This window comes from Lampetra planeri, chromosome 31 (genome assembly GCF_965212315.1).
Source record: "Lampetra planeri chromosome 31, kcLamPlan1.2.h2, whole genome shotgun sequence".
Lineage (NCBI taxonomy): Eukaryota > Metazoa > Chordata > Hyperoartia > Petromyzontiformes > Petromyzontidae > Lampetra > Lampetra planeri.
The window spans coordinates 10209727-10234970 of NC_136137.1; the positions used below are offsets into that span (position 1 = coordinate 10209727).

The 25244-nt window shown below is 42.8% G+C and overlaps 1 protein-coding gene across 1 annotated transcript; it reads left to right on the top strand.

Moving 5' to 3' along the window:
* The first annotated feature begins 4013 nt into the window (after window positions 1-4013).
* On the top strand, window positions 4014-24149 carry LOC144729203 (DNA topoisomerase 2-alpha-like). Its single transcript, XM_078609259.1, has 36 exons — window positions 4014-4226; window positions 7236-7373; window positions 7890-7980; window positions 8085-8148; window positions 8732-8877; window positions 9060-9157; window positions 9607-9819; window positions 10005-10178; window positions 10323-10424; window positions 11347-11484; window positions 11726-11864; window positions 11954-12111; window positions 12241-12366; window positions 12461-12571; window positions 12710-12815; window positions 12976-13085; window positions 13271-13363; window positions 13486-13600; window positions 14748-14869; window positions 14963-15111; window positions 15221-15452; window positions 15686-15820; window positions 16002-16202; window positions 16313-16508; window positions 16683-16774; window positions 16896-17057; window positions 17179-17262; window positions 17694-17876; window positions 18567-18687; window positions 18851-19009; window positions 20570-20717; window positions 21517-21605; window positions 21864-21983; window positions 22396-22515; window positions 23014-23093; window positions 23254-24149. The coding sequence occupies exons 1-36, from the start codon at window positions 4191-4193 to the stop codon at window positions 23407-23409; spliced, it is 4707 nt and encodes a 1568-aa protein (XP_078465385.1). The 5' UTR covers window positions 4014-4190; the 3' UTR covers window positions 23410-24149.
* Window positions 24150-25244: the final 1095 nt, after the last annotated feature.

Genomic DNA, 25244 nt, shown 5'->3' on the forward strand with positions numbered 1-25244 from the left:
AGAAACACGCTTTAAGAGGATATTTGCCGGCTATAAATTTCCACGTAACAATTTTGCTGCTTCGTTGGGCTGTTATTTGTTGCGAGGTCGTTTCTGAAAAAGAGCTTTATAGGCTCAGTGGGTTTTTCCTGGTAAACTAAAAGTTTAATTTCGTAAATATATTGCTGAAAATCTAATTTATTTAAAATAGCAACAAACATCATGCCATAGCCATTACCTTGTGTCCCTTATCGATGAGACCCCAACCTTCTCAGGAATTACTGCGAGTTGGGGAGCAACACGCGTGTCAACCTATCTGTCCCACTCATGTTTATCATCAACCAGAATTGTTTCACAAAAGCTGACTGCTGTTGAAACTCACAATCAGTCCCTCCAGAAAAACGCGATTATGCGATCGCATGATTCCATGCAAAATCAGCCAAAGTCCGCATATTTATGCGGGGGGCGCGTTTTTTCAAATACGCCGCACTTTCGCCGCATAAATTGCAGATTTCCGCGCGCAAAATATGCGGGCTTGCATGATTTCATAATCCCCGCATTTTCGTTGCAAAAAGTCACATATATCTTAGCAGAAAGTTGAAAAATGTTGCGTTTACTTCACACAAGCGCAGCCATTTCCCCTGTTGCCATGGGAACGTTATGAAGTGACGTCACTCATTACGCGACATCATTGAAAAGCTGCAAACCCCGCGATGCCAATGAAACCATGATGAAGCCCGCAAATCTTTCTCATTGCCAACAAACATAAGCGCAAAAGACCGCGCAAAGCAGTTTCCCAGTGTATTACATGACAGTGGGGGCAAATTATTTTGCACTCCGTGCAACTGCGTGTTGGACCACAGGCGGAAGTCGACGCTGGACAGTCACTTTGCAACCGACAAACATTCGAGGATGGTTAAAGCAGCAGCGGAATCAGCCAAGATGAAGCAGCTCACCTACACCGAGGCGTCAACTTCCAAAACAGTTGCTAGGGCTGAAAGAATCAAGGTCAGTAGCCTATTAGATTAAAGCTTGTAAAATTATGAAAAGGCTGATAGTTAAATTGAAACAGAGAGAGGTGTGTGTGAATGAGATTTCCAAGTATGTTGTGTGTGGATGTAAGTTAACGTTAGGGTTAGATAGAATAACAGTAGTGTAATTTCCCATGCAAGATGATTGATTTTGGCATGAAAGAATTATGTTTTATTTGCAGAAACACTACTGTTCTGTGAAAGGCTTACTGTAAATGATTCAGTTTTATACAGCAGTTTTCTGTAGGTTACACTGGACTTTGTGTGTGTGTGTGTAATACACACACACATAGGAAGTAATAAGAAATGACTCTTTACATTAAAGTAGTAGCCTAGTGAATAGGGTGTTGGGGGAATCACTTTTTTTTCTCTTTTTCATCAAACCGCAGTTTTTGCAAGTTCCCGCAATTTTTGCAAGTTCCCGCAATTTAATCGCATAAAATTGCATAAATATCCCGCATATTCCATCGCATTTTTTAAGAAAACGTGCCGCATAATCAACGATTTTTGCCCGCAACAATCACCAAAAAACTCTGCGTTTTTCTGGAGGGACTGCACAATGTTGAAACACCGATCGAGAGTTTGGTTTGCTTAAACAACTGCTGCTTGATGAAACGTGTACGGAAATAAAATAGGCTGATGAGACTCAAATATATTTCTGTTGTTTATATGTGGAGACATTTAGAACATTTCGATTATTTTGCTGCTATAAAGTTACACGTGATAAGCCACTTCGTAAAGTTATTATTTGTGGCCATGTCGCGTCTGAAAAAAAAGCCAATAGCTCAGTGCGCTTTACCTGGTGAGATAACACAAATTATTTAGTTTCATTTGTGTATATTTTAAGTGATTTGTTTACCTTTCCTATACTTTTCACTTCTCTCGTGTTTTTGTATTGTTTATTGTTGTAAAGTTCTGACCCACCCCTCCTGGACATCTGAAAAAATACATGTACAGTATAGATAATCGGATTCCTCCAGTATGAATACATATTCTGATTCTGCGTCGGGTGGTGGCGGGTTTAACGACACATTTATATATTTACGCGATCTAACCCAAAAAAAAGCTCTATTATGAATTCCGATTCTGTTTGAACCCTCGGCGTTGTGTTGTGCCTGTGGATGCCGAATGAGTCGTTTCCGAGTGTGGCCAGGCGGTGGAGTGCAAGCAGCCTTAGGGGCAATTCGAGCCGAAAAACTTAAAAAGAAACTATTTTTTATTTCACCAAGTAAGGCTCACTGCGCTATTAACTTATTTTTCAGAAGCGGCCTGGCCACAAATCATAGCTCAACGACGTGGCTTATCACGTACAAATGTAAAGCAGCCAAATACTCTAAAACACGCCGATGTTGATTCTAAATGTGGAAGCAAAACCCCGAGGACCCGGAGACAAATCCACGCGACCACGAGAAGAGAGGCACGCAAACTCGAAATATACAGCAGGCGTTCGGGTCGAGGATGGAACCGACGACCTCCCGTGTACCAGGCGAGGTCGTTAACGTCTCCTAGCCACCGTGGCACCGAAGGGAGAAGGGAGAATCTGGTTTTGGCGGTAGGGAGGTGGTGCAATGGTGACGCTTGCTCCCGCCTCACAGCGAGAAGGGTGCTGGATTCGATTCCCGACTCTGTGTGGAGTTGGTGTGTTCCTCCCCCGTCTCCCTGTTCTGTATGGGTTTTCTCCTGGCTCTCTGGTTTCCTCCCATAGCTAAACACATAACAACGTAACTGGTGTTAGCCAAATACCCCAATGTTGATGAAAAAAAAAACTGCACTGGATAGTTGGAGAGGCACATTGGAGCAGCATTAACCCCTACTGCGAGAAGTTGGACGGGACCCTGCTTATAAAGAGTCGCATTTTCACATTTGAGAATTGGGCCATGAAGACGCGGGTCACACAGTGGCCATCTCTTGAGAATGACGCCACCGCGTCTGTGACATCCAGCAGTGGATGAGGATGATATATTTACTGTATGTTTTATTTATCAATGGTGATTTGCTTACCTTTTCTATACTTTGCACTCCTATGGGTTTTTTGATGTATTGTTTGCTATTGTAGCTTTCACACCCATCCCACGTGTTATTCCCCTGGTTGATCTATCATTTCTGATAGCCAGGTCGCTTCTGAAAAAGAGCTATATAGCTCAGTGGTGGGCCTTACCTGATAAATAAAAAGGAATCGTAAATAGTAGGTGCTGTATTCGTAGCATTGTAAAATATATATTTTAAGAAAATATGTGAAAAAGAGCTTCATAGCTCATCGGATTTATCTAGGAGATATGACGTCATCCATCTCCAACCGACCAGATGCTGGGGAGAGAGACCCCCGCTCCCTTACACCCCCCCCCCCGCACACGTGACGTCATTCAACTGAAATTCACCAGTTGGGGAAAGCACCCACCCCCCATACATGACGTCATCCATCTCCAACCCACCAGTTGCTGGGGAGAGAGAGAGACCCCCCACCCCCTTAGACCCTCCGGCCTCCCCTCCGTAGACATGACGTCATTCATATTCAAACCATCAGTTGCTGGAAAAAGAGATCCCCCCGCCCCCTTACACCCCCGCCCCCTTTGGACGCTACGTCATCCATCTCTAACCGACAAGATGCTGGGGAGAGAGACCCCCCGCCCCCTTACACCCGCCCCCCCCCCCCGTAGACGTGACGTCATTCATTTCAAATCCACCAGTTGCTGGGGAAAGCACCTCCCGCCCCCCCCACATACATGACGTCATCAAACTCCAAACCAATCAGTTGCCGGGGGAGAGAGAGACACCCCCGCCACCCTTACACCCGCCCTCGCCGTAGACGTGACGTCATTCATTTCAAATCCACCAGTTGCTGGGGGAAAGCACCTCCCCCCCCATACATTACGTCATCAATCTCCAACCCAACCAGTTGCTGAGGAGTTAGAGAGACCCCGCCTCCTCCCTGGACATGACGTCACCCATCTCCAACCGCCCCACAGGACTACCCCACGTGACGCCGCTCCGCGCGCGTTGATTGGCCCTCGAGCCGTTTGAAGCAAAAAACTAAAAATTTTGAATCGCGCGGCGTTCAACGGCTCCCAAGCGACGTTCGCGCGCGAACGAGCAGTGTGGTCGGTGCGAGACGCAGCAGAGCGCGATTCCGTCCTTGTTGTTAACTCGCAATTGTTGTGCTACAACAAGCGTTGTTTTGAGATGGCGATGAGCGTTCTGCATGGTCCTCCGCTGAAGGTGAGAGATTGTTGGGGTAGTTTACAGTCGGCGCGCGCGACTTTAGCTCGGGCTTGAAGGCCGCAGGGCCCTCGTTAAGATGATGATGGTTGGTGGCTTGCCGTCGTTGTAGCGTGCCGCTGCGTTCAGTAAAGTTTACATCGGGTTAGGGATGACGGCAATACTGTGCGCGCTGTGGTGTAATAAGATTATTTGATTGAATGTGTAATACAAAGGCGTCAATAGTGACACGGTATGGCCTTAAAATGAACTTATATACTAGACGACGTTTCGAGTAATTACCCTTTATTATAGGACGTACCATTTTTATACAATCTGCAATCAATTCAATGCAAATGAGCACCACCACCTTAAGTGAACCATGCGAATGTTTCTTCTAACCAGTCGCAGCGGCGTCACATTCAGATGTCTACGTTTATTTGTGTTTTACCTGTGAATAGCAACTGTAGCAAAAACAAATTTTGTTCATGGGTAGTAAGGGTTATTTTCTAATTACGTATGCCTCAAAAGTACAGAAAGTGGCTATTATTCCCCACAAACTTTGCTTTTGTGACCAGGACAGTGATGTTTTGAAATGTACCTATTTTCAATGAGAAAACGTGGTGTGCGTTTGTGTCATTCCTTCACATAAAGGCCTGGTCACAAAAGCAAAGTTTGTGGGGAATAAGAGGCAATTTCTATACTTTTGAGGCATAAGCAATTCGAAAATAACACTACCCAGGAACAAAAATCGTGTTACATCGTGTAATCAACGACGTTCACTCGTCACCTTTGTTTTGTTTACCCGCGTGATAACTCGGTTATACGTACGAGTGAAAAAGCAAAACCACAACATTGTAAATTGCTCGATTCTAGATTTGAAGTTTTGGTGACTGCAAGGATCCATACTCTTTGTTTTTTTATCGGTAAAGTCACGTAGGTGAAAATAAAATAAATACAAATGCAAAACAACTAAATTAAATCACGACGTTTCGGGCGCAACACAAGCGGTCCGTCTGCAGGTGGGGCCAAACAGCAAAACTATCGCTGAATTCTAGATTTGAATTCTAGATTTGAAGTTTTGGTGACTGCAAGGATTCATAATAAAACAATTATTTTATTGATTGTTTTACCTACGTGACTTTACCGAAAAAACCAAAGAGTAACTATCGCTGAAGTATGCCTGTGACGAGAGATTATATACTCTTTGGTTTTTTCGGTAAAGTCACGTAGAAGAAAAAGAAAAATAAATGTATTTATTTTTTACCTACGTGAGTTTACCGCAAAACCTAAGAGTATGAATCCTTGCAGTCACGAAAGCTTCAAATCTAGAGGGATTATATAGCTGCGGGGTGAGTGTGGGGGCGGGGCGTGGCCTGGGAGGCGGGCATGGAGTTCAAATCTCGAAACACTTGGCGGCAAATTTCCAAGTGATTGGAGTGAGCAGGGCTGGGAGTAAAAAAAAAACTGGAGATGCGGATATGAATATAAACTTTAAGGCAGCTAAAGTTTAACTTGGTTAATAGCATCCTTCCAATGATTGCTCAATTTGAATCCATCTTCTCGGTTGAAGTTATGTCTATGTTTGTATATCTGGATGGCTTCATGGACAAATCTTTGGTGGTATCCCGACAGCTTGCAGAGAACTTTGGTGTCGGAGAAAACAATATCATGAGAACCCACAGCGTTGTTGTGGTCAGCCATGGCAGAAGAATTCGTCCTACCGTGTTTCAAATTTGACTTGTGCTAGCGAATGCGGTCGTTTCGTTTCTCCAATATAACAATCGCCACAAATGCAACTTAGTTTGTAGACACCAGGGTACTGTAAATCAGGAATGGCATCCTTTACGGATGGGATCAGATCACGGATTTTGTATACTGTATTGAATCGGACCTGGATCTTGTGCTTGTTAAGAATTTTGGAAATCTTTTGCTGAGCGATGTTATTTGCAGAAAAAACGAAATCTTAAGTGGTGCATTCGGACGAGATAATCCAAATCGTGTACACCATTGGGACTGATTATGGACCGTGCAGTACCGTATAGAAAACGGTGGGCTGCGTGGTGGGTCAGCAAAGTCCATGTTTGCTCAAACAACATTAATAAATAACAATTCCATAAACATTTTTAATAGACGTTTTTGGAAATGGTCCATCTTCCAAGCACAGGCCGCCTATTGTACAAGACGCGGGGTATAAACTCCTGCGGTGTACGTTGTGACCTTGTGGGATATTGGTAACGCCATTATGCGATTTATAATGACTGCAAAAACTATAGGTCGCGGCCGACGTTGATGGCTAATACTGCAGCTTTAATTACATCACATATTTGCACAACTGCATTAATTGCAGTTCATTCAATTGGGCAACACTTATGGCGATATGCAAACTTGACACGTAACACAGCGACTGAACTTAACACGGTTAACGCAGAAAAATATTTACGAACTAATTTCCATTTGACTAACACCGTATTGTACACAATGTAGCAATTTGCGTATATCATGATAGAACTTTGCAACGTTTCTCAGCAGTCCAATTTATGAGTGCACGTCTGATAATGTTATCGAGTGCAGTGCATTTGTTGGGAATTGGCACCAATTTTTTTTACAGGAGCATCGGCTTTAAATATGAATTAATTGCGAAATCTTCAGATTCTACCAATACATTGCAAGTCACTTCTCCGGAGGGTTTTGGTGCCCATTGGATTGTTGCATTGGACGTTATGTTCTTTTACATTTCCAGGCCAAAGTGTTATTAATTGTGAAATGTGGCAATTTTTCTTTGTAATGTCCTCGGCAAGAGAAGCATTGTTGGTTTTACGCGTCTTTTCCTCCGACCCGGCGTTTGGGATGTACAGAGTTTGACATATGAACCATGTAGTATAGATATATTCTGCGCCAACACAGAATTACCAAATAATAATATGCTCAATGTTTCAACAAATCAAGAGCATTCTGATGACTTTTGTTGCCTGATGTGGGAGAAATAACAAAGTGGCTGGTGGGGGTACACTTTTTTTTTATCTTCAGAAAAATCTACTCAACGTCAAGGATGATGCCAAATCGAATCGCCTGTCGGTGGAGAGGATCTACCAGAAGAAGACCCAACTGGAGCACATCTTGCTCCGGCCAGACACCTATATCGGCTCGGTGGAGCCCGTCACCCAGGTGCCTTGATGCAGCTGCCCGTCAACACCGATGGTTGTTTAACACGTAGGCTTTCGTGACCAATATCCATAATATAGGTTTTATTTGGGTTAGATTGCGTAAATATGAATGTGCCTTTAAACCTGCCACCACCCAACACAGCCAATTAGTAAGGTTTGTCATGTAAACAGAACATACCATAATAGATGTGTTTTTGGGTTAGATCGCGTAATTATATAAATGTGTCGTTTAAACCCGCCACCACCCGGACACAGCCAGCTAGTAAGGGTTGTCATGTAAACAGAACATGACAATTCGTCACTAGTACTGCACACCGGTGTGTTGGAGAGCCAAGCCACAACATTTACAATCCGAGTACGACGTTTCGCCAGTAATTACAACTAGCTTCATCAGGTGACAGCCATTTATATTTACGCGATCTAACCCAAAAAACCTATGTTACCAATGGCTGTGCTTTCTTCACAGCTGCGGGGTCTTTGTTAACATCTGTGCGTGTTTGTGTTTCACCCATTGCAGAACATGTGGGTGTTTGATGAGGAAATCGGCATTAACTGCAGGGATGTCACGTTTGTGCCTGGGTTGTTCAAGATTTTTGATGAGATCCTTGGTATGCTGGGATATTGTTTTTTTATGCAATACACTGCACTTTTTATATGGTTTTAAATCGTGTGTTCTGAAACCTTTTTGTAATGAAAACTTTTTGTTTCACAGTAAATGCCGCAGACAATAAGCAAAGGGACCCAAACATGACATGTATTAAAGTCATCATTGACCCGTAAGTTATTTCAAGTGTATACATTTTATATTCTTGCAGTAGGTGCACTGAAAATGTGCAAATGGTTGTACAGTGGTACCCCGGAGAAAAAACTTAATTTGTTCCAGAAGGCCATGCGAACACTGATTTGTTCGAACACCGAATTAATTTTCCCCATAAGAATTAATGTAAATTACATTAATTGGTTCCAGACACAAGAAATCTCTCATTATAAAGCATTTTTACACGAAGTTTACAGTAATTACATGCATAAAATCATACAAAAAAACAAGAAACAAATAAATGGAATAAATGAACATTGAACTTCACTTTACCTGTAGTAAGGAGAGTTGATGGCTTGAGTGGAAGGTGGTGAGGAGGAGGTAAAACCTTTGTGTGGGCAAGCGTCATCCACGCTGGCCATTCACGTCTTAGTCGTACAGGTTCTTTCAAGTCGCCATTGCTCGTTAGACCTCCGAATTTTGTTCGGTTTCCGGGGCAAAAAATGTTTGGAAATATTGTTCGAACACCGAATTGTTCGAGTTCTTCTGGTGCGTCTGATCTCCGAGGTTTTACTGTACTTGTGTATGTGGGTGGCGTGCAGGGAAAACAACAAAATCAGTGTGTGGAACAATGGAAAGGGAATCCCGGTGGTGGAACACAAGGTGGAGAAGATGTACGTGCCTGCGTTGATCTTCGGACAGCTGCTCACCTCAAGCAATTACGACGATGATGAAAAGAAGGTCACAGGTATGGCTTGATTGTGTTTATCAAGATACCGGTGAGGAATGGCAACACTTAGTCAGAAAAATACTGCACGTTAAACGTAGGTGACATCCATTCACTGTCTATGCTGTGGAATGTGCTTAGAAAGTTATTAAAGCACAACTTGTGAAAAAAACTAACGGTAACAATGTTTCCTTTCTTTTCAGGTGGGCGAAATGGTTACGGAGCAAAATTGTGCAACATCTTCAGCACTCAATTTACTGTAGAGACATCGTGCAGTGAATCTAAAAAGAGGTTTAAACAGGTACCAAACGCGGATACAAAAAGTACAATAACAGTGAGGAGGTTACTCATTGTAGTGATACACATTCCAGGTGCAGTGGTTCGCACACTGCTCAATGAACCCAGCAACCCGAGTCTTTCCTGGCCATGGCTAATATTAGTGGCAAGTGATATCTGAACCAGTCCTGTACTCCCGTTTTCAACCCACAATGACCATCGTTGTGACGTGTGATCAAATAAACCCCATTACAGACAAGGCATTGGCAGCCTTTCAATTTACAGTCTTAATTTTTCTGCTTAAATATTGCCTGATGGGATGGCTCAATAAATTACACACATGGTGGATTTGTGGCCAGTTTGATTTGGATGCACACTGCTTAGACCCATGTTAATGTTTGCACAAAAAAAACAGTTAATTTCTCTTCAGCATTTTCTATTCAATTTAATTTTAACAAAATGTTGTTTTCACAGAAATGGATGAATAACATGTCAAAGGAATGCGACTCTGTGATCAAGCCCAGCAGTGGAGAAGACTTCACATGTATCACCTTCCAACCAGACCTAACCAAGTTCAACATGACCATACTGGACAAGGACATCATTGCAATCATGACGCGGCGTGCCTACGATATAGCTGGGATCTGCAAAGGGGTCAAGGTTTTCCTCAATGGCCAGAAATTGCCTGTAAGAAACTCTGAATTACATTTACTATCCTGGGGCCATGCTCAATCATGGGTCTAGTTCTGGCTCATTGAGGCTATTGTGTTGTCTAAATTACTAAATATTTGTCAAATACAATACAGGGCTGACAGTTAATTTTTTTTTGAGCATCACAGTAAATGACATCACCCCCACCCCTTCTTCCTCAGCTCACTGGCTTCAGGAAATACGTGGACTTGTACCTAAAGGACCGTGTGGATGAATCAGGAATGCCACTACAGGTGGTGCATGAGGTTGTGAGTAACCGCTGGGAGGTGTGCCTCTGCATAAGTGAAAAGGGTTTCCAGCAGGTCAGCTTCGTCAACAGCATTGCCACCACCAAGGTACGTAGGTCGCAAGCCAACCACTGTATATGTGCTTATGTTGACTGGGAAGCACGCATGCTCGCCATTCCGATTTTGATGCAGTTATTGGGGTAAGAAGGCAATCATTTGATGAGTCAAATTTTATGTCCTTTATATGTGTAGGGTGGACGACATGTGGACTATGTAGTGGATCAGGTGACAAGCAAGCTCATTGAGACGGTGAAGAAGAAAAACAAGGCTGGCATTGCTGTGAAGCCTTTCCAGGTAATTGGTTGACATAAAAAATATTTCTTATCTCATTTGGAATGAATGTCTCACAAGATTTAACATCATAAGCCATGTTCAATCTACTGCTGACATGTCCCATACATGGGCTAATTTTATTCATCCATCTTAGATGCATTGCTACTTTTTTTTTGCTTTTTTAATTAGTGTTTGTCCTCTTGTACGTTTTCCTATCTCTGAATGTAATTCCCAACATGCTTCTCCCCACGCTTCCTTCTGTGTTCTTCAGGTCTTATTCCGTTTTCTTTTGTCATTGTCCACTTATACGATTATCTGAAACCACAAAAAAGCATGTTGAAAAAAGGACAGATGTGAAAATCCAAGAAAATTCCACAAATACACAACTCTATATAACCCTGAGGGATACATTGAAAGACCATGATTATTGAAGGTGTCATAACAAGCAATGGGAGCATAAAAGTGGCAAAAAGGAGGTTGTTTATTGGTAAAGCACATATAACACTTTTAAGATGGAAGTGACTGCCTATGTGGTTGTAAATATGTATGCAATAATCTGATTACTTTAAACCATTAAAACGGATGGCTTATTCTGCATCCTCTATTCTATGTAGGTACATCATAAATGTTTAATAGCTTAAGTTACACTTTTTGGTTTATCCAAGATACCCCCCCCCCCACATTATTCCGGATAATCAAATGTTGACTATTTGATGGAATTATTGAAGGTAGAACAGGATCAAAGTGATGGATGGGGGCGAGTGAGAGCAGGTTTGGAGTGCTTTTTAAAACATGCATTGGAATATGAAAAGCAGCATACCATTGTGCAAAAAGAGGAATGTTTCAAACACCAGCATACAACATACATGTTACATGAAATAACTTAAAGGGCCCGATGATATCAAACAAATTAAAACAATATTGAGTTGTATGTGTCTTTTAGGTCAAGAACCACATGTGGATATTCGTGAACTGTTTGGTGGAGAACCCCACGTTTGACTCCCAGACGAAGGAAAACATGACCTTGCAGCACAAGAAGTTTGGTTCTACCTGTTCCCTCTCCGAAAAGTTCATCAAGTCGGTAAGCGAAGTGGTGTAGACTTGGCAGATTTGTGCTTTGTTGGTTGATAAATTTCTCACATATATAACATTTTGATTCCCTTTTTAGGCTCTTTTTTCAGTCATATGTAGGCCATTGATATATTTGCCAATATGTGAGCATGATTGGATATGATGTAATAACATTTACAAACATAAACTGCTGTTCTAAAAAAAAAATCTTCAGTTGAATTCACCCATTGATTTCTCACATCTTGTTGCAGGCAATGGGCTGTGGGATTGTTGAAAGCATTTTGAACTGGGTGAAGTTCAAAGCACAGTCTCAGCTGAACCAAAATTGTTCTTCCAAGAAGATGTCTAAGTTGCGGGGAATTCCCAAGCTGGATGATGCCAATGATGCAGGTATGCACAAGCCTTAAATGCCACCACACAGTACTGCTTGCATCTGTACTTGGCCGCATTTTGAGTGAACTGAACTTCTTTCATCACAGGTGGAAAAAACTCCCAGAGGTGCACCCTCATTTTGACGGAGGGAGACTCGGCCAAGACCCTAGCGGTCTCTGGGCTGGGTGTTGTGGGGCGTGACCACTATGGAATCTTCCCTCTCCGTGGGAAAATGCTCAACGTGCGAGAGGCTTCTTACAAGCAGGTTATTGACTCGCCACACGGAAACTTGGGGTTCTCATTTACATCATCGAAGGTGCAATGTGTCAAGGACAAAACATTGAAATGTGTAAACAAATATCGTAAATGAAGTAACCTTTTTGTCGCTCGGCAGATCATGGAGAACGCAGAAATCAACAACCTGATCAAGATCGTAGGACTGCAGTACAAGAAAAAGTATGACGATCCTGAATCGCTCAAGACTCTCCGCTATGGCAAGATCATGATCATGACAGATCAGGTAATGAGAGTTCTTGGCACTAAGATTGTTTTGCAGAAGCCTGCTACTGTGGAGGCATTGCTGTAGTTTTTGTGCATTGCCTTTGTGTGTTTAGGATCAGGATGGCTCTCACATTAAAGGGCTTGTCATTAACTTCATTCACCACAACTGGCCATCCTTGCTTCAACATCGTTTCTTGGAAGAGTTCATCACCCCTATCGTCAAGGTGAGATGGTGACATTACCTTATCCTACTGATGATGCACACCAGGCGGTGGTATTGTTACACCCCACTGCAAACAGACTTCACCTTTGCAAAAAAAATCAAGTTTCCTACAAACCCCTGCTTTCATTGTTGTGACCAGGTGTCCAAAAACAAGCAAGAGTTGCCATTCTACAGCCTGCCCGAGTTCGATGAATGGAAGAATGAGACAAGCAATTACAAAACCTGGAAAATAAAGTACTACAAAGGTTTGTCCTTGGTAGCATAGCTCATTAAAGTAAGCTTCACAGTTCAATGTACATTTGTTGTGCATGCACGATCTACCTAAGTTAGACGTTCTATTTTGCTTTATGTCTTTAAACCTATCATTGCAAATGTTGATGTTTAGCTTTCTTTTCGACATACCAGGTCTGGGGACCAGTACATCCAAGGAGGCCAAAGAGTACTTTGCGGACATGAAACGCCATCGCATCGAATTCCGCTACACTGGCCCCGAGGATGATAATGCGATTACCCTGGTAGGTGTCCTGCCGTTGTCCCAATGGCAGCTGTTGTAATAAATTGCACTTTAATACATGGTCAAGTGTGTATACGTCGTAAACAAATTTGGCATCTTTGACATTTAAATGTGATTTGCTCTTCTGTATTCTGATGTCCAAGCAGTAAGGGTGTTAACATGAACATATCTGATATGCATTTGTAGGCCTTTAGCCGGAAGAAGATTGAGGACCGCAAGGAGTGGCTGACGAACTGGATGGTGGACCGTCGGCAGCGACGGGAACAAGGGCTCCCCGAGGTACCAGACTCGGCTGCCAAAGCCTCAAAATCATACACCTTGCCACTGTGCGTGAATGCTTGTTGCTAAATGACGCTAATGTTCAGGTCCAGCAATTATAAACTGTTTGTTTGTTTTTTCAGTCTTTCCTTTACGGGAAACAAACTGCTCACCTGACGTACAACGACTTTATCAACAAGGAGCTGATCCTCTTTTCGAACTCGGACAATGAGCGCTCAATCCCTTCTCTTGTTGATGGTGAGTGTTTTGTCTGCACCCATTATTAGCTCTTTGAATTAGGTTCTGTGGAACAGTTTCTTCGTTTCATTAAAATTACATGTGATCCTAAACTAGCAGGAAGTACCTGGCTTTGCCCGGGGGAAAAATATATTTCAAAACGTGTCTTCCATTTGTCCATCAACAAAATAAAAAAAGAGGCTTGCAGAAGTCCTAAATCAAAAAGTAATAGAAAGTCGCGGGGGGGGTAATTAGTTGTTCTAAAAGGTTTCCAAAAATTGTTGACCCCCCTCCAACTTTTTTTTTTACCCCCCCCAGCCAATTTTTATTTTGTAGATTTATATACTGACACACCCTACATACAATAGTAAGTCGTATCTCATGACTATAGTAGTATCTGGCTCTACAAATAGTATCTACTGACTATAGTAGTATCTGCCGACTAGTTGTTGTCTACTCACTGTACAGTAGTATCTACTGAGTACACTTTTACCTACTGACTCTATAGTAGTATCTTGCTGACTATAGAAGTATCTGCTGACTCCATAGCAGTATCTGACTCTACAGACGTGTCGACTGACTAGTATCTACTTACTCAACAGTAGCTTCTACTAACTATAGTAGTATCTACGGATTGTTCAGATTGGATCTACCGATGCTACAGTAGGTAACTGCACACATTAGGGTGAGGGGGAGAGAAGAGGACATCACACTGTTCAGGATCTACCGCAGCGTGTGGTTGTGCAGCAGTAAGTGCTTGATTTTTTTCTTTTTCGCATTTTTAACGTGAAGTAAAAGCTCCCGTTGCCGCAAGCTCGTGCATTGCTAGGGGCAACCGCGAGTCAGCGTTTCCGCGCATGCGCAGATGCGTGTTTTGGCGCCGCGATCAGCGTAATAATAAATTGTTATAAAGTGTGATTTTATTAGTTTACATTTGACCAAGGGCAAAAACAAATAGCGTTTTCGTCCAGGGCCTTTAGTGTATTGTATCTGTGTACTTTGTTAAAACGTTAACCCAACAGTTTGTCAGCTAAAAGCGTTGCTAGGATAGGTGTGCACAGACAGAGACAGACAAAAAATAAAGTTTATAGGTAAGATTATGAAGTGATTTCAGTAAATGTAACACTTTTAAGGCACATCCTTGAATGACCTTTATGTACTGTCATAGGTTTTAAGCCTGGGCAGAGGAAAGTACTGTTCACGTGCTTTAAAAGGAATGACAAGCGGGAGGTGAAGGTCGCCCAGCTGGCAGGTTCAGTGGCTGAGATGTCTGCTTACCACCATGGCGAGGTTTGTGACTCGCCACCACCTTTTGCGTCATGCTCGCATCTTGACACTGCATTGTTGTGAATGTAAATGTAACAATTTGTTTTTGTGTTGCAGCAATCGCTCATGATGACTATCGTCAGCTTGGCCCAGAACTTTGTTGGCAGCAACAACATCAATGTCCTGCAGCCCATCGGCCAATTTGGAACCCGGCTAAATGGCGGCAAAGATGCCGCCAGCCCTCGATACATCTTCACCATGATCAGGTGGGCTACCATATGTCGCCACGTCACTAGCCATCACAGGCGAGGGTCTCAGCAATCATTTCAAACCCCATTGGCATAGTCCTTAACCAGTGCCTGTGTTGCTTTCCAGCACGGTCGCTCGTCTGCTGTTTCCACCCGTGGACGATAACCTGCTCAAGTTCCTGTGGGATGACAACCAGCGGGTGGAGCCCGAGTGGTACTGTCCAATCATCCCCTTGGTGCTGGTGAACGGTTCTGATGGCATTGGCACAGGTTGGGCCTCCAGAATCCCCAACCATAACCCACGTGAGATCATCAACAACATCCGCCGCTTGCTTGATGGAGAAGAGCCTCTTCCTATGGTGAGTGTGGCACCCTAACCAATCTTTCTGTAGGAAAGGTGGCCCTGAAAACGATTGCCAGAGTGATTTATAGGCTGAAGAAACTCCAGCCATTTACCCAGTATTTTGCGCTTTATTCATGGCCTTGTGAAGAAGCAGGATATTAGGTGTTTACACTGTGTAATAAAGATGAAGCCGGTGTAAATGTTGCAGCATAACTGAAACTGCCTTGTGTTTGGCTATGTGGAGTGCAGCTGCCATGGTACAAAAATTTCAAGGGGTCCATCGATGAGCTGGGTCCCAACCAGTTCATGTTGAGCGGTGAAATTTCCATCCTGGACAGTGAGACCATTGAGATCTCGGAGCTGCCTGTACGCACTTGGACTCAGGTGAGCAATACTGGAACAGTGTATCAAGTATTAATATGGTAACATAAAATATCTATGCAATACTCAATATTTATCTTCCTGCTTTAATATGTTTTTATCATATGTGCATATGCCTAACCATTGTGCCGGGCACTTCTTGGAGAAGTCAATTATAAGACCACGTATTTCTCTCCCCTGGCAGACGTATAAGGAATCGGTGCTGGAACCCATGCTCTCTGGCACAGACAAGACTACGCCGCTCATCACGGACTACAAGGAGTACCACACGGACACCACAGTGCGCTTCATTATCAAGATCAGCCGGGAGAAGCTGTTGGAGGCAGAAGCAGCGGGCTTGCACAAAGTGTTCAAGCTACAAGCGCCGCTCACCTGCAATTCAATGGTACTGTCTGATGCCACGCATTCACCACATTGCTCAGGTTCTCACTTTCAAGGCAATGGAGAAGACATGTTGGTTGACCTTACTCGATGGTTGTGCTTTTGAATGCGCAGGTGCTTTTTGACCACCTTGGTTGCTTGAAGAAGTACGAGTCCATTTCCGATATCCTGCGCGAGTTCTATGAGGTGCGTCTCAAGTACTACAGCTTGCGCAAGGAGTGGCTCAATGGTATTCTGGGAGCAGAGTCGGCCAAACTGAGCAACCAGGCACGCTTCATCCTCGAGAAGATCGAGGGAACGGTGGTCATCGGTCAGTGCTGCCTCTGCTAAGTTTGACTGCACCACTCTGCCAATGCTCTGTAATTGTGAATCTTGGTTTTTTTCGCATTTGTAAGGGTTCACAGCAGGTGGTAGTGCTTAATGACTTGACCACATGCATAATAAACACCGAAAAACACTGATCATTAACACTTGACACCTGCAGAGAATAAACCAAAGAAGGAGCTGATTCGGTTGCTGGAAGCCCGAGGGTATGATTCTGATCCCATCCGTGCCTGGAAGGAGGCTCAAATGAAGGTGAGCAAAGGGGGCTTATGTTTCAATTTACTCATACAGTGCCTGTTTACATTCCGCATAATGTTTGCAAAATGTAATATGAGCAATTGGAATTGGCTGACAACAATTTTATCTTTTGCAGTCAAATCTTGAAGAAGAGCCAAACAGTCAAGAGGACAACGACGGTGGAGAAGAGTCGTCAGCTCCGTCATCTGGACCTGACTATAACTACATCCTCAACATGGCGCTCTGGTGTCTGACCAAGGAGCGCAAGGACGAACTGTTGCGGCAGAGGGATTTGAAGGTGTGTAGTGGTTATTGAAATGATCATCAGCATTTTCCTTTGATTATTAGAACAATTAGCAACTTAACAGCACTAACAGAAGCCATTTCCATTGTTAAAATCTGCACACTTTTTTTGACAGATTCAAGAGCTGGAGAATGTGAAGTCCAAATCACCATGTGATCTGTGGAAGGACGATTTGGCAGTATTTGTGGAGGAGCTGGATGTAAGTGATCAAACTTTTCTTGTCAAGAACCCACATTTTATTTTGGCAGCAAGCATTGCACTGCATTATAACTTGGTTCACTAGGTGTGTCAGACACAGAATGATATACTTGGGATTATTGGTGCGCATCAGATTATTGGTGCTCATATTGATTTAAACTTGGTTTTTTAGTTTACATTTTTGTTACTATCAAACGACACCACATTTGTATGTGTAGATGTGCAGTGATATAATTGTTTTTTAATTGTCCTGCAATACACAACTTGGACACATTATGTCCAGTTACAATGGCAATAAAATGGACAGCACTGGTATTTCAGCGGAACACCGCAGGTAACAGTGGCACATATATGCATAGATGGGTAGAAGCTGTGGAATATGACTTCTGACACGTGCAGCTACTGAGTTACCCATCCCAAATGCTCTGTCAGCGTGTGGAGGCCCAACAGCACAAGGATGATGTTGCTGATATCATGGTCAGGGGTAAAGGTGGCCCAAAGAAAGCGGGCGCCAAGAGCCTGACTTTGAAGGCGGAGGTGGTGCCCTCACCACACGGTCGACGTATCGTGCCAGTCATCACTGCTGCCATGAAGGTCGCTCGCAAAAAAATTAAGGTGAGGGGTCCATTCAAAAGGCAAAGTTGGTGGAAGAATAAACTTAGAAGAGGAGCAGACACCAAATGTGTGTTAGAGTGTGATTGTGTGGGAGCCGTAGCGGTTAGCGCGCTGGGCTACGAACCCGGGGCCCCGAGACTGATTCTCGCTCGCAGCCAACACCTGGACGATTATCTGAACCGGTCCTAGGCCTCCCCTAGATCGACTCGGCCTCAAATGAGTACATCGTGCTGTGTGTAAACATCGCCATTAGGGAGACAAAGGTGGTCGGGCGTGGTGCTGGCCACCCCCTAGTGTACTGTTCCGGGCTTCATAGGTGCTCTCTAACATCACTTGCCCCAACAGTCTGTTAAAGCTACATGTGGGTCTTTGTGTGCTTAATGGGGAGCAGTAGTGCAATGGTTACCATGCGGTGCTGTGAAACCCGATGACCCGGGTTCGATTCTCATCCACGGTCAACACCAGTGACGATTATCTGAACCGGTCCTGGGCCTCCCCTAGGTCGACTCGGCCTCAAGTACCTGGTGCAGTGTGTAAACGTCGCCACTAGAAAGACATGCGATTGGGTGTGGTGTTGGCGACCCACCCCCTCGTGCCGTGCCAGCCTTCATAGGTGTACTACTCGCTTAACAGTACTTGATCCAACAGTCTGTTAAGGTTATACTTGGGGGATCTTGTTTTGTGCTCCAGACTGATCGCGACGGGCCCGCAGAAATAATGTATGATGAGGATGGAAATGAGCTGCCGTCAATCTCTCCCGATGAGGGCTCTAATCTCACAAAACGTGTGACAAAGAAACCAAAGGAAACAGGTTGGTGATCCACTCGTGACCATCGCAAGCAGCCAGTAATTAAGCCAAGATTTTAATGCATAAGTAAATAAGTCCTAGAAATCACTTTTTAAAGTCCAGAGAATTCTAATTGTTACTTAATATACAATGTGTTTGGCGGTACTAAGTTAACTGCTGTCCACAGATGGGAAGAAGCAAACAACACTGTCCTTCAAGCCAACAGTCAAAAAGGAGACCAAGAAAAATCCATGGTCTGAATCCGATTCGGAACTTGATCTGAGCAATCTGTCTTCTGAGGACATTAAGGTGCCCTCCAGAGATGCCAGGTCCAAGCGTGCTGCTGGTAAGCAATGGTTGTGTGAAACTAGAGTTACTGTGACCTTTAAAAAAAGTCTATAATAATAAACAATTATAATTTGACTTATAAAAGCCTCATGGAGCATGAAGAATTTCTAGTGAAGTCCTGATTTAGGATTTTGGACTTTAATTTTTTTTGCAAATGGGAAACTGAAGTGACCAGAGGAAAACTCATGTTGAAAAGGGGAACATTCCATCTTCACATGCATAGGTTGTAAACCTTGAGGCTGTGTTGCCTTTTCTATGTTTTGTCTGCAGTTAGGTGTCAAATTAAAAAGCCATATACAGTGGTACCTCGGTATACGTCGTTAATTCGTTCCAGAAGGTAGTAGGACTTATACCGAAAATTACATATACAAAACGAATTTTTCCCATAAGAAATAAAGGGAAAGGAAATAATCCGTTCCAGAGTATAAGAAATGATATTTTATATGGCATATTACACATTAATGGGGTTGTATGACATAATTTAGACACTACTTATTACTGAAATGCATACATTAATTAAAATAAATGCATAAATAAATTGAAATAAAATTAAACATCACTTTACCTTGATGAGAGGAGTTGATAGCCTACGAGGATGGTGGTGAGGAAGGAGGAGGAGGAGATGTGAACATTCACAGTTATAGCAAGGGTTGTGCACTGAACGAGATCTACTGTACAGGCAGACTGAGGAGCGGCGCTTTGTTTCAGTCGTGAACGGGGTAGACGCGGGTACGCGGTGACTCATCCCGACCCATAAAAGTTCTAGCAAGCGCGTCGTATCCCAAGCAAGACGTCGTATCCCAAGACAATTTTTCTCTCGTCAAAACACGACGTATACCAAATTCGACGTATTCCAAAGCGGTCATATACCGAGGTATGACTGTATGTGTAAACTAGACACTTGCCCTTCGAAGGACAGGTGAATTGCAGTATGTCTGAAACTTACAAGAGAAAAGCAGACCTCAACGTGATATTCATTGCATGAATGCGTGTTGCAATTTGTAGGCGCGCGGTGACAGACCTATTTCATTTTAAGGTTATAATCCCTTATTCATCATGACGATCTTTTTACTTTTATGTCTCAATAGCGTTACGGAGATCGCGTGACGTGAGGGTCTGCCTTCGTAGTAGTGAGGGTTGTGAGTTGATGCCGAGGAGGGGGGAGGAGGCGCCTCGGGCCCCCCCCCCCATGTGGAGTGACGTCAGCCGCTAATTATTTTGAATGGGGCGGGGGCATTTGGAGGACGTCACCTGTAAATGATTATTAATGAGGGAGGAGGGTGCTCCATGTGAAGTGACGTCACATGCTCATGATTATTAATGAGGGGGGGAACATGTGGAGGACGTAGCCTGTTCATGATTATTAATGAGAGGGGCTGGTCGACGTGGAGTGACGTCACGAGCGTTAAGGACAGACATTCCTGGGTGATTTATATGTGTAAATGAGCACACATCGCTGCCACCACACAATAATCTATGACTGAGAAAAAAAAGCACAAGTACAGCAGGGAAATAATTTTTGTCTGGTCTGTAATGTAACCTTTTTGTTCCTGTGTAGCCGCACAAAAGTTTACGTATGACAGCACAGATGAAGAGGTGGGGCAGACTGTGAACCCGCAAAAGCCAACGTCGTGCCACGGCATGGACAACAGCAGCGACAGTGAGGACGCGTTTCTGTCCATTAAGCGGGCCTTGCCGGCGCCAAGGTGAGCACAACCCCCCTCACCTCATGCAAGCTCACGCCCAGTCCTCGCACCACAATCTGGGCTTGATTTGCTTTAAAACACGGCCACATTTTAGTTTTGTGTACATTTTTAGGCGATTTGTTTACCTTTCCTATACTTTGCACTCCTATCGTGTTCTTGTATTGTTTGTTGTAACGTGTTTTCCCACCTCTCGCTGGACATCTGTGAAAAAGAGCTTTGGCTCATCGTTTTCCTCCAGTCTAAATAAAGATTCTGATTTTGAAAACCACCACACATGGCTAATTAAATTCCGGTTACTAATTGCAAAATGCTTTAGAAAATGTCTGAATGTAGCTATGCAATCCAACATAGTGGAATACTGGACCAACAAAAATATAAAAATACTTTTAATGCATCCCACCGGCCACATGGCTTTGGAGCACACTTTTTTTATCAGCATTGGTTTCATGAAAGAAAACCCTGGACCAGTTTTGACAATCAGCATAAGCGTGCTTAAATTAAATGCTGAACTGCCAGATTAATATAGGAAAGGACCTTGTTTTATATATGGTCTATTTCAATGCAAAACAATTTAGACTATACCGGTGTCATCTATTTAATGGTTTCAAAAAGAAAGCTTTACCATTGTACCAATTTACATTGTTAGTAATGTATTGTTGTGTTCGGCGGCGATCTATATGCTGACTGCTCGGCTTGAGGGTTGGTGCTGAGATGACATTTTAAATTGAATCCAGCATATAGTGGTGTTCACTGGACTCTAGGTGCTAACAAGGTGGTATGTCTGTTTGCAAAAAAACAGCAGACAAAAGAAAGTGACAGAGAAATCTAAGGACTGCAAGCCGAACGACACAAACTCCAAACCTGCCACAAAGAAAGACATTGAATCCAGTGAGTGATGTTTGATATGAATACTGAATGTTTTCTATTAATGCCTTGTAATGTGTATAGGTGTATCGTGGAGTGTAAGCTGTTCATGCAGCATGTTAATGTGACAGCATTTTGGCATAATTATTCACTATTGGGAATCAGTCACGCAAATGGAGATTGACAACTTGGTGAATCGGTTGACACCTGCGGACACTGAAACCAACAAATAAAAATGTTTAGTCACGATGTCTCCTGAATGATGATTGTATTTGCTTGCAGTCGACATGCTCCTGGATTCTGAGGATGAGGACCTGATTAAGATCACCAAAGCAGCAGTGAAAGCAAAGCCCGCTAGCAAGGCCACCACTAGTAAGGGCTCTAAGACCACTGCCAAAAAAGGTATCGTTCTATTCTTACTTTCTTTTAATGACACATTCCTAATATTATTTGGTTCTGTATGTTGTCTAAGTATAACATGGCAATTTTGTAATTTTATTCACAAAACAGACGAATTGAAGAGTTAACTTTATCCATAAAAGTTTTTTTTGGGTTAGATCGCGTAATATATGAATGTCCTTAAACCTGCCACCACCCGACAACCAATTTAGTAAGATTTGTCATGTAAACGTGCCAATTCGTTACTGGATTAGCACACCGGTGTGTTGGAGAGTAAACCCACAACATTTACAATTCGAGTACAATCTAACCCAAAAAAACCTAATGGATGTTGGTCGCATAAGGCCTACGTGTTAAGTTAAATCTGTGTCCATGTTTTCTGAAGCCAAGCTTACCATCGGTTGCTGTGTGCCAGGTGACGCCAAGCAACCGACCATCCTGGCTGTTATGTCCAAAGCAAAAGCCAAACCTAAAGAAAGTGGCTTTTCCAGCTTGGAGGGTGATCTTGCAAAAACATCCAAAGCAGCCGTGGCAGGTAAACCGCGGGCCTAATATGTGCAGCCCATTAATTATGTGGCCACTCAATGACTTCGGTTTTGCATGCATGAAGAATTTAACAGCGGCAGCATTAGCGGACACTTTGTACCAATGCGACATTGAAAGTCAGTTGGGTGTTGTTACATAAATGGAATTGATTTTGCAGTCATTGCATGAAAATTGTGAATGTTCTGCACAAGATGGCACCATATGTCCAACTGACATCCTCAATACACTTTAATGTATATGAAAGAGGCCTGTTCAAAATTAATATTGTCGCCAAAAAAAACAACTGAGATTTCCCAATTTGAAAATGTATGCCGTCACCGACTCCTGAAATTAGTGCATTGTAAACATGTGACCTTTTGGTTTGAAAGGACTTGTTTTTCATGTAAGGATGTCTGGAAGTTTGAAGTCTTACATTTTCCATGATGTTTTTTTTATTACAATGTTATTCATCGTATCGATTAACATTGCTTGTGTTTGAAACCAATAGGTGGTGCAAAGAAGCGAAAGGTCATTGACGATTCAGACAGCAGCCCTGAACGAGTCAAGCAAAGGTCCACAGCTCAACAGGTGTGTTACCTCTGGCCCAAACTGTTGTTTGTTGAAGTGAATATTAAAATAGGATGGTGCCGAATTGGGGTTGTGCAATCTGTAGGTTGGCCGGTGATCATTTTTTTCTACAACGCTTACGCTTTGTGGGTTTGTTTGTTTGTTTCTTGTTTTGCTGCAGAAGAAGGTGGGGGTGGATGAAAGTTTCACACTCGATGACGACGTGCTGCTGGATAACAGCAGCCCTGTACAAAGGGGGCCCCGAGCTGCTCGTGCCAAGAAGGCCGTCAAGTACAACTTCTCCGATGACGAGTCTGACCCCCAGTCGGACTTCTGAGGCCGCAAGTGGGCGCTCACTTTACTTCTGTTGCTCCGGATGTCAAAAAGCAGAATTTTATATAGATGTGTGTGTATGTACGTACAAATGTAATGGTTAGTAGCAGGAAAAACTTTCTATAAATTTGCGTCAATTGAAGTGACATTTTTTAAATCTAGTATTAAAGGTGAGGTTGCTCACAGGCTGGTTTCGCTGAGCAAGCAAGATGCGGTTCACGAAAGTTGCTCGTTAAACGAAAACTCATGGTTTTCCCATCGACTCCCACGTTAAAAGCAGACTTGCGGTTCAATCCCCTTCATATTTTACTCTTGAACACCTTTTTTTAACGTGAGAAAAGCAAATGAAAAATTTTAAGTGAAGTAATAAAACAAAATTTAACACTTACCACACACATGAAAAACCAGTGCTTGCAGATGTATGTTGAACGTCTTTCACACTGTACATAGCCAACCGTGATAATCGGAGGTGCCAATGAATGTGCCCCCACCTCTACCCCCCCCACCCACCTCTCCCCCACAACCCACCTCTTTCCCCCACCTCCCCACCCCTCTTGACATGCCTGTATATTGTGACTGAAAAACATCATTCTTGCAAGTCTTCCATTCTGTAAACCTTTCTTCACTACTCCTTGAGATGTTGTTCTCTCAGTTTGTGTCTCAGTCTTTTCTCCAGCAAACTTTTTAAGTTGTTACTCTTTATAACTTTTACTTTTTGAAAAATAAACACGTTTTTATTGTCTACATTATTGTGTGCTGGATGAGTGACTTTGCACCTGGCCATGTTGGCTGCAAGTATGGGGGCCAGATTACACCTTTTTTATCATTAATCGTAATATGTTAAAATGAAATCATAAGTAATAGTTCCCATAGATTTTTACGAAATTATGACCTTCAATTATTTTCCAGGTTGCAATCATGTCACATACATGTGCTGTTTATTAAATATAACTTGGATAACAATACTTATTTGAAAGTCAGATTTGGCCAAAATTTACATTTTAATCTTAAAAATACTCAAGTAAATTTCATATTACAATGAATAAGGTGGATTAGCATGCTCAAGTTAAGCACCAGATAAGTAACTCATTAATTCAGTCAACCAGTGTTCCAAATGTTCTGTAATGACCAACCATAACATTTCTTGAAGTACATTAAGATAAATATACTTTATTTTTCTGTTGATAGGTTGAGAAAAGTTGCAATGTTTCATCTGAACTTCGGGACTTAGCTAAAGTATATACAAATCACCACAAGTGACTCAAATCTACAAACCAAAAAATCCTAATTCTGTTATGGCAGTTTACATGTTTTCAGCAAATATGAGAATACACGTGGTGACAGCGGCCTACTGAATCAGAGGGCTTGACAACATACAAAACAATGCTCCACGCAACCCCTTTCACAACATTCATCTATGAAGTGAGGGTTTGCATAAAATGGTGAACGATTCTTTTCAAAACCCTGCTTGTGACGAGTGTAAACATACGGTAGTGAAATGCCTTGGCGTATTAAAACAAAAAATGGGGGAAGTCGGTTACAAAGTTTTTAGGATTCATGATTACAATTTAATGTGAGGAAGTAGAAAAGTGGCTAATTTAAACTTTTCCACAAAATCCTTCAGTGTAGTAAAATACATGTGCTCAAAATACTTGCAAATTATTCATTAAATTAAGACTACTCGTCAGCGTAAGACCTACATGACGTGCTCGTGAATACTTGAAAAGGCAAATATGTTACAGTCCCATGGCAACAGTCGTTACAATGATCTTAGACATCCCTCCGTCCTTCACGACCTGAAGGAAGGCATAAAACATCACAAAATGACATTTCCACCCC